The sequence below is a fragment of the Lithobates pipiens genome, unplaced genomic scaffold, assembly GCF_037356315.1.
Source record: "Lithobates pipiens isolate NorthernLeopardFrog02 unplaced genomic scaffold, aLitPip1_a1.2 Scaffold_23, whole genome shotgun sequence".
Lineage (NCBI taxonomy): Eukaryota > Metazoa > Chordata > Amphibia > Anura > Ranidae > Lithobates > Lithobates pipiens.
Window position 1 is genome coordinate 25,562,504 of NW_027507785.1, and position 13,717 is coordinate 25,576,220.

The window sequence follows — 13,717 nt, forward strand, 5'->3', positions numbered from 1 at the left end:
GGCTTATGGGGCATGGTTAAACAAAACATGTTCCAGGCATGTGCTGGGTGGGGGGAAAGGCACATGGTAGTAGCTTTGGGAGGTAGAGGACTTGTGCTAAAATGGGGAGTAGAGTGGGGGACAGATATATAATGGGGGGGAGGGGTGCTTTGAGAGGGGAGAGGACTTTGCTGGGGGGGTCAGATGGGTACTGGGGGCACTTTGGGAGGGGAGCAGACTGAGGGTGGGGGGGTCAGATACGTATTGCGGGTGAATTGAGAGGGAGGTAGATTTATGCTGGGGGGTGCTTTTGGAGGGTAATTGACTTGTGCTAGAATGTGAGGTGGGGGAGTGGATATGTGCTTGTGGGGGCACTTTGCGAAAGGAGTAAACTTGTGCTGGGGGGGTCAGATACATACTGGGGGAAGTGCACAATTGTGCTGGAGGGGTCAGATACATATGAGGGAGGGCGGTGCTTTGGGAGGGGAGAGGATTTGTGCTAGAAGGTGGGGTGGGAGATTTCAAATCCAATCCCCCTCCAGTAAAAGTTCTCTCCCCTCTCAAAGCATGACTCCAGAACACATCCTCTTACACCCTTGTTACTTGCGTCCCTCCATACCCCTTCCCTGTTACTGTCAAAGGGATGTGGTTAGATTAAGCAAAATCCTTCTTGTACCCTTAAAATATGCTTAGATTTGTGAGCCAGTGAGATGAACAATAAAAAACTAGGAGAAACCCTCTCTTCAGCCACCCCAAACCCCTACTCTATACCATTGGGTCACCCAGCTCCCTTACCTCTATACCACTGGGCCACCAAGAACACTTACCACTATACCACTGTGCCACAATCAGCCCTTTACCGCTATGCCACTGAAAACCTTTTGTTGAACCATGCCCCGCTATCCTGCCTGTCCCAGGTACAATCCTCCCCTGGGATAAGTCTGTCGACCAGTAAAATTCCGCCCCCCATTAGACAGTCCCCCAGTGCAACCCCCTGGGTTAGTCTGTGCCCAGGACAATTTCCCTCCAGGTTTGTCTGTACCTCAATATAATCTCCCCCTCTCAGGTCAGTCTGTGCCAAGTACAATCCTCCTCTTCCCCAGGTGTCAGAAATGGTTTCGCCTGCTGGTGGCACTGTCGCTACCAGATCTATGGGCTGCAGTTCCGGTGTCACCCAGTGGGTGTCTTCCAGCATTCTGGAGCTTACATCATCTCCTGCAATCAGGCATCACCTGAGACTGATACAGGAAGTTTATTTATACCCGGCAGATGTTTGCACACATTGCCTTGGTATTGTTTCCTTGTGCCCTGACCTGTGTTTGCTAGCCTGTGTTTCTGTATCCTCAACCTTGTATCCTGAACTGAATCTGTTCCTGGACCCCTGCCCTGCAGCCTGATCCCTTCCGCCTTCTCTCCCTGTCTCTAGTTACCCTCTCCCTGTCTTGTCTTGCTCCAAGCCTCATCTGCTTGATCTCCCGTGTATGACCCCGGCTTGTTTACGATTATGATTGTATCTTACACCTGTATATAAGTTTGGTTTGGGTAGTTATCAGCGTGGTTGGTTGCTGGTTTATTTTATTGTTGCCATATTAGAGGTGTGTTTACTTTTGTTTATTACTTATCCTTTTAATAAATCATTTATACTTTACATGTGTTTGGGTCACTCTATCACAGTCCACACATTTCTGGTTGCACCGGTCCCTGACATAATACCCAGGCCATCCATGACCAGAAGAGCCATCTTGGTTGTGTTGTTTGTGCTAAAATGCATCCAGAAGAAGTGACGGAGGATAATAATTATTGCCTTTAGATATTGAAGGAGTGGGCCAGAGATCAACTTTTAGAGTGTATCCGCCTTGCTCATGCTCTAGTTGATCAGGGCAATATGCTGTTTGAAGACGTTCAGCCTTTGATTCAGGTGTGTGCAGAGTTAGATTTGTCCAATACTCCTAAAGGCAGGGATGACTTTTCTCCCCCCTTCAGTATGGCTCAGGTAAAATCTTTAGTGTGGCTTTTGGAGGATGACTATTTCTTCGAGCACTATTCAACATGTTCCCAACAGGTACTAGTGGAGTGTGTTAACGCAGTACAGTCGCTTGTCAGACAGGCAGCATGTAAACTGAATTTTGTTCAGCCATTACTACAAACATGGTCAGGTCTATTGGACTCAGCCTCAGTCAGCTTACAACAACCCATTCCTGCTGTCAGACACCTGCCTGCTTAAATGTCTCCCTCTCCATCACCCATGGCAACCATAGTCTCAGCCCAATATACCCAGCTACCAACTATCAGTACACTGTTTACACTTGCTGCACCTTCCCTGCCTTTAACCCATCTGCCTCTTCTCTGCTGCCTGCAACAATCCCACATGAATCCCCCTTAGCCACTGCTCCCTCTTTTTTACCTTATTCCAGCTCTTCCCTTCAATCAGCTTCACCCCCTACTTAAGTCCTACAGTCACTTATAGAACTTCAGTGGTTAAACCAAAAAAGAAACAGAAATTTTTCCCAACCCATAAAATCCTGCCATTATGCCAGCCTGCTTTCACGCCAGCCGATCTGCTCCAGCCTGCTTCCACACCAGCCAATCTTCTCCAGCCTGCCTCCATGATTGCCAATGGGGTTAGGCTGGCCTCTGATGGTCCTGAACCTGATGACCCACCTAACCTTGCCAACCCTCTGCCTACTGTTGCTGTCTGACCTGATGCTCCATTGTTTGCTGTCCAGCCTGATGTTTCGGTGCCCATGGTTCAGCCTAATGTTCCGATGCCCGCGGTCCAGCCTGATGTTCTGGTGCCCTTTACCCAGCCTGCTGAGCCAGTGCCCATTACCCAGCCTCCTGTTATCGAGCCTCCTAAGCCAGTGCCCATTTCCCAGCCTCCTGAGCTGGTGCCCATTACCCAGCCTGTTGGGCCATTGACCGTTACCCAGCCTGCTGATACGGTGCTTGCTAAATCGGTTCCTGGTGACATGAACTTTAATGGCATCCCAGTCTTAGTCCGTAGGGCCCGCCCTTTGCAGCTCTAACAGCTTCGCCTCTTCTGGGAAGGCTGTCCACAAGGTTTAGTAGTGTGTCTATGGGAATGTTTGACCATTCTTTCAGAAGTGTATTTGTGAGGTTAGGCACCGATATGGATGAGAGGGCCTGGCTCGCAGTCTCCACTCTAATTCATCCCAAAGGTGTTCTATTAGGTTGCAGTTAGGACTCTGTGCAGCCCAGTCAAGCTCCTCCACCCCAAACTCGCTCATCCATGTCTTTATGAACCTTATTTTGTGCACTGGAACAAATCATTTGGTGGAGGAGGGATTATAGTGTGGAGTTGTTTTTCAGGGGTTGGGCTTGGGCACTTAGTTCCAGTGGAGGGAACTCTTAAAACATCAGCATACCAAGACATTTTTGACAATTCCAAGCTCTCAACTTTATGGGAACAGTTTGGGGATCACCCCTTCCTCTTCCAACATGATTGTGCACCAGTGCACAAACAAGGTCCATAAAGACATGGATGAGTGAGTTTGGGGTGGAGGAACTTGACTGGCCTGCACAGAGTCCTGACATCAACCCATTAGAACACCTTTGGGATGAATTAGAGTGGAGACTGCAAGCCAGGCTGGCCGTCTCGACCACATCAGTGCCTGAGCTCACAATTGCTCTTCTGCAAGAATGGTCAAACATTTCCATAGACACACACCTAAACCTTGTGGACAGCCTTCCCAGAAGAGTTGAAGCTTTTATAGCTGCAAAGGGTGGGTCAACTTAATATTGAACCCTATGGCCTAAGACTGGGATGCCATTAAATTTCATGTGCGTATAAAGGCAGGTGTCCCAATACTTTTAGTAATATAGTGTACCTCCTAACATTTCAAGATGGGAACGAGGGACACCTAATAGCAAAAGAATATAGGTATAGGACACACATCCCCGCCATGCCTCCTTAACCACTTGCCGACCGCCGCACGCCGATGTACGTCGGCAGAATGGCACGGGCAGGCATAAGCACATACATGTACGTCCTTTGCCTCCCGCGGGTCGGGGGCCCGATCGGGCCCCCGCCCGGTGCCTGCGGCGGTCGGTTTTCGTTCGGGAGCGATCCCGGACGAGGGGACGGCCATTCATTCATGGCCACCCCCTCGCAATCGCTCCCGACGAATGGAAATCCCCGGTGACATCACTTCCTCTCCTGTAATGTAAACACAGGAGAGGAAGTGATGTATTCTCTCCTCCGTGTCGGTATTTTTCGTTCCGACACGGAGGAGAGCGGATCAGTGAGTTGCACCAACACATCCCACACACAGTAGAACATGCCAGGCACACTCACACCCCCCCTTTACCCCCCGATCACCCCCCCAATTACCCCTGCCCCCCAGTCACAGTGACACCAATGTCATTTTTTTTTTTTTTTTTTTTTTTTTTGCATTGGTGTCATTTGTGACTGTAATAACTGTTAGGGCAGTTAGGGTTAGCCCCCTTTAGTTCTAATGTACCCCCCTAACCCCCCCAATAAAGGTTTAACCCCGTGATCACCCCCCGTCGCCAGTGTCACTAAGGCTGGGTTCACATTGCAGCGGTTTATGAGAACGAATGTGATTCGCACCGCACTGCAGTGCAAATCACATCCGATCTCTGTGCGATTCGAGTTCAGCCATTCGCCGCACCCGCCGCACCCGCCACACCCGCCGCACCCGCCGCAAATTCGCACGGGACCCTTTTTTTGGCCCGCAGCAGAATCGGATCGCATGGGTGTTCACACCATGCGATCCGAGTTTGCAGATCGCACTGCGATATGCGAACTGATCTGGGGGTGTCAGTAACATTTCACTGACACTCCCAGCAGTTCGCATAGGGCAGTGTGAACTGCCGCCGGGAGGCATGCGATGCGGGAACCCGCCGCGGATTCGCGGCGTTTCCGCATCGCTCCAGTGTGAACCCAGCCTAATAAGCGATCATTTTTCTGATCGCCGTATTAGTGTCACAGGTGACGCTAGTTAGGCAGGTAGGTATTTAGGTTCGCCGCAGCTTTTTATAGCGCTAGGGACCCCCATATACTACCGCATAAAGCCCCCTGATTGCCCCCTAGTTAACCCTTTCACCAGTGATCACCATATAACTGTTACAGGTGACGCTGGTTGGTTAGTTATTTTTTTATAGTTTCAGGGCACCCGCCATTTATTACCTAATAAAGGTTTAACCCCCTGATCACCCGGCAGGTGTCATTTGTGACTAATAACTGTTAGGGCAGTTAGGGTTAGCCCCCTTTAGTTCTAAGGTACCCCCCTAACCCCCCCAATAAAGGTTTAACCCCGTGATCACCCCCCGTCGCCAGTGTCACTAAGGCTGGGTTCACATTGCAGCGGTTTATGAGAACGGATGTGATTCGCACCGCACTGCAGTGCAAATCACATCCGATCTCTGTGCGATTCGAGTTCAGCTATACAGATAGTATGGCTGAATTCGTGTCGCACCCGCCGCACCCGCCGCAAACTCGCACGGGACCTTTTTTTTGGTCCGCAGCAGAATCGGATCGCATGGGTGTTCACACCATGCGATCCAAGTTTGCAGATCGCACTGCGATATGCGAACTGATCTGGGGGTGTCATTAACATTTCACTGACACTCCCAGCAGTTCGCATAGGGCAGTGTGAACTGCCGCCGGGAGGCATGCGATGCGGGAACCCGCCGCGCATTCGTGGCGTTCCCGCATCGCTCCAGTGTGAACCCAGCCTAATAAGCGATCGTTTTTCTGATCGCTGTATTAGTGTCACAGGTGACGCTAGTTAGGCAGGTAGGTATTTAGGTTCGCCGCAGCTTTTTATAGCGCCAGGGACCCCCATATACTACCGCATAAAGCCCCCTGATTGCCCCCTAGTTAACCCTTTCACCAGTGATCACCATATAACTGTTACAGGTGACGCTGGTTGGTTAGTTATTTTTTTATAGTTTCAGGGCACCCGCCATTTATTACCTAGTCTCACTAGTGTACCCCTAAATTTAGGGGTGTCTACTTTCTAAAATGGGGTCATTTGGGGGGGGGGGGTTTGTGCCATCTTGGCATTTTATGGCCTTCAAAACTGTAACGCCCTTAGAAAGCCTGAAGGCGGTGCTTGGTTTTTGGGGCCCCGTACGCGGCTAGGCTCCCAAAAAGTCCCACATATGTGGTATCCCCGTACTCAGGAGAAGCAGCAGAATTTATTTTGGGGTGTCATTTCACATATGCCCATGGCATGCGTGAGCAATATATCATTTAGTGACAACTTTGTGAAAAAAAAAAAAAGTTTGTAATTTTCCCGCAACTTGTGGCAAAATATAAAATATTCCATGGACTCAACATGCCTCTCAGCAAATAGCTTGGGGTGTCTACTTTCTAAAATGGGGTCATTTGTGGGGGTTTTGTGCCATCTTGGCATTTTATGGCCTTCAAAACTGTAATAGGTAGTGAGGCGTGAAATCAAAAATTTACGCCCTTAGAAAGCCTGAAGGCGGTGCTTGGTTTTCGGGGCCCTGTACGCGGCTAGGCTCCCAAAAAGTCCCACATATGTGGTATCCCCGTACTCAGGAGAAGCAGCAGAATTTATTTTGGGGTGTCATTTCACATACGCCCATAGCATGTGTGAGCAATATATCATTTAGTGACAACTTTGTGTAAAAAAAAAAAAAAAATTTTTTTTTTGTCATTATTCAATCGCTTGAGGCAAAAAAATAAAATATTCAATGGGCTCAACATGCCTCTTATCAATTTCCTTAGGGGGTCTACTTTCCAAAATGGGGTCATTTGGGGGGGTTTTGTACTGCCCTGTCATTTTAGCACCTCAAGAAATGAGATAGGCAGTCGTAAACTAAAAGCTGCGTAAATTCCAGAAAACGTACCTTAGTTTGTAGATGTGACAACTTTTGCGCAAACCAATAAATATACAATTATTGACTTTTTTTTTACCAAAGACATGTGGCTGAATACATTTTGGCCTAAATGTATGACTAAAATTGAGTTTATTGGATTTTTCTAATAACAAAAAGTAGAAAATATCATTTTTTTTCAAAATTTGCGGTCTTTTTACGTTTATATCGCAAAAAATAAAAATCGCAGAGGCAATCAAATACCATCAAAAGAAAGCTCTATTTGTGGGAAGAAAAGGACGCAAATTTTGTTTGGGTACAACATTGCATGACCGCGCAATTACCAGTTAAAGCAGCGCAGTGCCAAAGTGTAAAAAGACCTCTGGTCATTTACCAGCAAAATGGTCCGGTCTGAAAGTGGTTAAAGGAAAATTATACAAAAAATGGTTATTTAAAACCCAAATGTCCTTTTTTTTGGACCAATACTATTCTTAAAATTGAATTTTGAAATATACAAATGCAGCAAGATGTAGAAAGGTTTAGCACTCGGAAACACTTTTTGAAAGAGAAAAAGTGAATTTTATATACAACTATATAGATCAGACCAAAATGAGGGACAAATGAGGAGGAAAGAGGGACAGGGGGACATTGTTCCAAATTATGGACAGTCCCTTGAAATCAGGGACATTTGACATGATAAATCTTGTCATTTAAACATAGCAGGAGAGCAATTAAGACGCTAAAATGGGATACAGTACACCCCTGAGACAGGTTGGTGCATGGGGATCATTTAACTCTGCAATTGCTAAAAAAGGTGTAAATCCCTTCATTACATGACGCAACAGTTGTATCTCTAAAGAGCTAATGGGTAATGTTCTATCACCCATGGCACGGTATAGAGTATTTATATATTAACACTGTGACATGAGCACAAAGACTCGGAAGGTCCATTGTACAGAATATCTCATATCAGTTGGTGACGGTCTTCATCAATCACCGTGCGGTAAGTATGGAAGAGTCTGCCTGGCTGAAAGTCCTTCTGTTGAAGTGAAGGTGGGGGCACATATACATCATTCAAGGCAGAGATTACACAGCAAGATACATAGTGAAGATCTCCTAGGACCCATTTATGTTTCATGACAGTGAATAAATCGGGGCTGATTTTCTAAAGGTAAAGTGTTCACTTTGAATACCCATGTGCAGGGAAAAAAAGGTCTCACATGTCATTTAATGATTAAAGAAAACCAGCTTCACTTTATTCGCTATGCAAACATTCTCTACTTCTCTACTATAGCAGATTTTATTTATTTTTATTTATTGCAGATACTTATATAGTGCTATCAATATACAAAGTCCCTTACATATACACCATATTACCAAAAGTGTTGGGACGCCTGCCTTTACACACACACATGAATTTTAATAGCATCCCAGTCTTAGTCTGTAGGATTTAATATTGAGTTGGCCCACCCTTTGCAGCTAGAACTCTTCTGGGAAGGCTGTCCAGAAGGTTTAGGAGTGTGTCTATGGGAATCTTTTACCATTCTTCCAGAAACGCATTTGTGAGGTCAGGCATTGATATTGGGCAAAAAGGCCTGGCTCACAGTCTCCGCTCTAATTCATCCCACAAGTGTTCTATCGGGTTGAGGTCAGGACTCTGTGCAGGCCAGTCAAGTTACTCCACTCTAACACCCATCCGTGTCTTTATGGACCTTGCTTTGTGCACTGGTTTAAATCATTTGGTGGAGGGGGGGATTATGGTGTGGGGTTGTTTTTCAGGGGTTTTGGTTTGGCCCCTTAGTTCCAGTGAGGGGAACTCTTAAGGAGTTAGCATACCAAGACATTTTGGACAATTCAATGCTCCCAACTTTGTAGGAACAGTTTAGGGATGGCCCCTTCCTGTTCTAACATGACTGTGCACCTTGTGGACGGCCTTCCCAGAAGAGTTGGAACTATTATAGCTGTAAAGGTTGGGCCAACTCAATATTAAACCCTATGAACTAAGACTGGGATGCCATTAAAGTTCATATGTGTTTAAAGGCAAGTGTCCCAATACATTTGACAATACAGTATAGATATATATATATATATATATATATATATATATATATATATATATATATAGAGAGAGAGATATATATATATATATATATATATATATATATATATATATATATAGAGAGAGAGAGAGAGAGAGAGAGAGATATAGATATATAGATATATATAGATAGAGATATAACTTTATATACTCTATTGTCAAATGTATTGGGACACTTGATAGATAGATAGATAGATAGATAGATAGATAGATAGATAGATAGATAGATAGATAGATAGATAGATAGATAGATAGGTATTGAACAAAAAATGCAGCGCTGCATTTTTTGTTCACAATCTTTTATGCAATTGTACCATTGTTGATGCTGGCTGCTACACATATTTTTTGACATTCCTTTGGTAGCGCAATTATAATTATATTTGGTATATATATATATATATATATATATATATATATATATATATATATATATATTCTATGCATGAAAATGTACATTACATATACACTGTATGCCTGAAAAGACAACAGAACCTATTTAATAAAGGATTACAGGCTATTTGCTTAGCTAAGTGAATCTTTGCTTTGTATAGTATCTGTTAGCAAATACGGTGGAACTATGTTCACTTTGAACACCAAAACATGTCCAAGAGAAATAAGAAAAATAGACCCCTAATGTCACCCCTGCACTCTATTGAAATGAATTAAGCACAGATTGTGCTTGGTTAGCTTCTTCCCTGACCACAGCAGCCAGGGGAATGACTGTGCTGAAATCAGAATTGACCAAATGCTCATCGCTTCCAGCTTTAACTTTTGCAGGGATGATAAGCGAATGATTATCGCCCTCCTCACTGACACCCACCATGGCCATCCCAGATTCCCAAAAGGAACAGCAGAGCTTGAAATACGTGATGAGGGGGTCAGGTGGAAGGGAGGAGGCCTGTTACAGCACCCATGGAAGTAAACTGGCTGTCGCAGACATTTTCTTTTGTTTGTGTTAGATAAAGGATGGAAGGATTAGAACCCCTGTCAGGTTTTTGTTGTTGTATGTGTCCTCCACTAGGGATTTACTGTCTCTATTTGTTTTGGTGACCATTGTCACTGGGACTGGGCATCTACAATTTAGAATTACCCCTGAAAAAAGCATAAAGGGGAAGTCTTCCAATAAGGAAATTTGTCCTGATGATAATTGCCTCTGTGAGAAATTATCTTACTGTGACAGCCTCACCTGGGACAGAGGCTTTTGGAGGGGAATGAATGCTAGCCTCCTGCGTACCGACTATGTGCCCTGGCATTTGAGGGAGCTACAAACATTTAGGAAGATATTCTGTTATGTAATGCAATAGGACAGGGCTTGACCAATTTGCTTGGAATCTAGGAGCCAGCTAAAAAAGTTAGGAGCCAGGTCGGTAATGGCGATCCGGACCTGTCCCTGGCCTGACATGGAGACGAGTGAGGGGAAGATAGAGCCCCCCCGTCTCCAAGTCATTGCCCTTAGCTCTTAGAGGGACATTTTATTTATTTATTTTTATTTATTTTAAAGAAAATTCAAATGACTATTTTTTTTTTTAATTGCATTTTGTAAATAAATCTCTCTGACCCCAGATCTCATATTTAAGAGGTCCTGTCATGCTTTTTTCTATTACAAGGGATTTTTATATTCCTTGTAATAGGAATAAAAAAGACACAATTTTTTTTTTTAAAAGAACAGTGAAAAAAATGAAAATAAAAGTTAAAGTAAGAAAATAAAAATCATTTTAAACACGCCCTGTCCCGTCCCCATATGAAAGCGGTATTCAAACCACACATGTGAGGTATCGCCGTGATCGGTAGAGCGAGAGCAATAATTCTAGCCCTAGACCTCTTCTGTAACTCAAAAAGTGCAACCTGTAGAATTTTTTAAACGTCGCCTATGGAGATTTTAAAGGGTAAAAGTTTGTCGCCATTCCATGAGCGGGCGCAATTTTCAAGCATGTTGGGTGTCAATTTACTCAGCGTAACATTATCTTTCACAATATAAAAAAAATTGGGCTAACTTTGTTGTCTTATTTTTTTATTAAATAAATAATTTTTCCCCAAAAAAGTGCGCTTGTAAGTCCCCTGCGCAAATACGGTGTGACAGCCAGTATTAAAACGACCACCATTTTATTCTCTAGGGTGTTAGAATAAAAAATATATATAATGTTTAGGGGTTCTAAATAAAGGGAAGGAGATAGGCAGGCAATAAAAAACAGGCAGGGGAAGCTCCATTAGGATTGCTGGTTGTCATACCAACGGCCACCACAAGAGGGCGCCAGATTCCAGAAGGAATCATAGGACCGCAGAAGGCCTCAAAGCCACGGCCCAACCCGATCACGCCGGGGGGTCCACGGAGACAGGATACCCCCAGCTGTGCTGCCCCAGGTCGCTAATTCTAATCGCAAATGCGACCTGGTGCCCGGGTTTTGTCGAGCCCTGCAATAGGACATTATTAAGGAGGCCATGATGGTCTCTGTCAGCTTGGGACTCAGTGGACAGATGTATGTGAAAGGAATGCTGATTAATGAGATCTGGAAAGTCCAGCTTTCACCCAATAGTATATTGTGCTCATTAACACACCTTTGTCTCCTAGCAAACTATTGGAGAATGTGTTTATACTTATGTGTAGTATAAGTTGAGTGAGGAGACGGCAAGTCTACCCTGAAAGGTCATATCTCTGAGTCACCAAGTCTGGGTAAATGATTAGACAACTAGCTCATGTTAATTAGGTTACTGGTTACAGGTGTATTGTTAGAGTAATATTAGCAGGAGGGGGGAACCTCCTTTTCAACTGTATATAAGACTGTATTCTTGTTCTAATAAACAGTCCATGTTCAGAAACCAAATGAGTATTATCTTGTTTGTTGTTATCAGTGGTTGGAATATCTGATATCTATATTCAGACTGGGAGGAAGCGGTATATGACGAAAGCACTCAAGTGGAGTGTGGGACGTTTTGTCACACTTACCATCTAGAATAGTGATGGGCTTGGATTCGGTCCAAATCCAAGTTCCTGCAAACCTGCGGGAGATTGCCTGCACCACAGCAGACAACATAATCAAAGGGATGGGGATACTCATGAGATCAATGACCTAGTATGGGCACATGGCCATCCATATAAGGTCAATGTTATCACAAGCATCCCGTCCCTTTGTATACATGCCTATACATCTCCTGCCTGTAGTTCATTGGTTCAGCAATGGCCGATAACATCTGGGTTCAGACAGAATCCAAGCTCATCTCTCCTCCAGACCTAATATCACTTCCTGTTGTATTTTAAGATATGAATTGCAGGAAAAACTCCCCAAAGGGACAGTAAAAAAGTAAAAAAATTTGAATTTTAACCATTTTCCAATTTTATTTTTTTTTGCAAAGTTTTGCTAGAATTGGATTGGAGTATAAAGCAGTGGAAGGTTTATTGAAACATTTGTCGCATCCTTCTCACAGCCCTTACCCTATTGTCTAGTTTCCCTTTCATCATACACTATTTTATGTTACAGGTGTAGGCGACCAGCATAGTTCTCCAATGGAAAATACTACTTTTCTCTCTGCCAACCTTATCGATATGTCCTTGCTCAAAACTGCTGGCATTGTCAACATGACCTGCTTTATCATCTTAGTACTAAGTCATTGCATCTTCTTCTATTTTGTCGTGGTCATACTTTACGCTTTCTTCACCACTGCTTATATTAAGGAGAAGGCTCGCTATGTCCTCTTCATCCATATGATTCTTAACGATACCCTTTATCTCATAGTGGCCTTTGCCCTTTATGTAGCTTACATGTATTATGTTTACATCCCAGCCTCAATCTGCTACACTATGCTGACGATAAGCACATCGACTTTCCGCGTTACTCCCTACAATCTAAGTGTCATGTCTTTGGAACGCTATGTGGCCGTGTGCTTTCCGCTGAGACACGCCCAGCTGTGCTCTCCAAGGAGCTCCACCATCACCCTTGCTTGTATTTGGACAGTAGCGTTGATATTTAACCTGGCAGACATTGTTGTCCTGGGCTCCAAGGTTGGGAAGAACTTATTCTCTCTGTCTGTGATTTGTGGCCGAACGTCAATGACGGGGACTCAGGAGCAAGGCATCATCACACTCTGTAGCATCACCATTAGCTTTTCTGTTGTGGGACTCATCATCATCTACACTTATATCCAGGTGGTGCTGGTTGCTCGAAAGATCGGCTCTGATAAGTCATCAGCTCTCAAGGCTGGAAAGACGATCATGCTTCATGCATTTCAGCTGATACTATGTATGATGTCCTTCAGCTCTTTTGTCACCGAAACCTACCTGAAAAAGTATCAAGTCTTTATGAATATCATTAATTATCTGCTCTTCATGTGTCTTCCCCGGCTTCTAAGCCCATTAATCTATGGACTAAGAGATGAAACCTTCCGCAAGTATATGATATCATTCCGATCGTCAGTACCATCAATGGAAGAGGCTTATAAGTAAATTAATATCTGCGATAATTTTTGTTTTGTAAATAAAATTTCTGAAGGTATTAAAAATCTTAATGCTTTTCAAACAATATTGTCTTTAACCACTTGCTTACTGGGCACTTAAACCGCCTTCCTGCCCAGACCAATTTTCAGCTTTCAGTGGTGTCACTCTTTGAATGACAATTGCGCGGTCATGCTACAGTTTACACAAATTCATTTTTTATCATTTTTTTCACACAGATAGAGCTTTCTTTTGATGGTATTTAATTGCTGGGTTTTTTATGTTTTGCTAAATAAAGCAAAAAGGGACTGAAATTTAAAAAAAATATAACTATTTCATAGTTTGTTATCAAATTTTGAAAACAGGTAATTTTTCTCCTTCACTGA

The 13,717-nt window shown here is 44.0% G+C and overlaps 1 protein-coding gene across 1 annotated transcript; it reads left to right on the forward strand.

Moving 5' to 3' along the window:
* Positions 1–7,696: 7,696 nt before the first annotated feature.
* LOC143926922 (odorant receptor 131-2-like) lies at positions 7,697–13,419 on the forward strand. Its single transcript, XM_077450957.1, has 2 exons — positions 7,697–7,810; positions 12,382–13,419. The coding sequence occupies exons 1-2, from the start codon at positions 7,732–7,734 to the stop codon at positions 13,341–13,343; spliced, it is 1,041 nt and encodes a 346-aa protein (XP_077307083.1). The 5' UTR covers positions 7,697–7,731; the 3' UTR covers positions 13,344–13,419.
* The last annotated feature ends 298 nt before the right edge of the window (positions 13,420–13,717 follow it).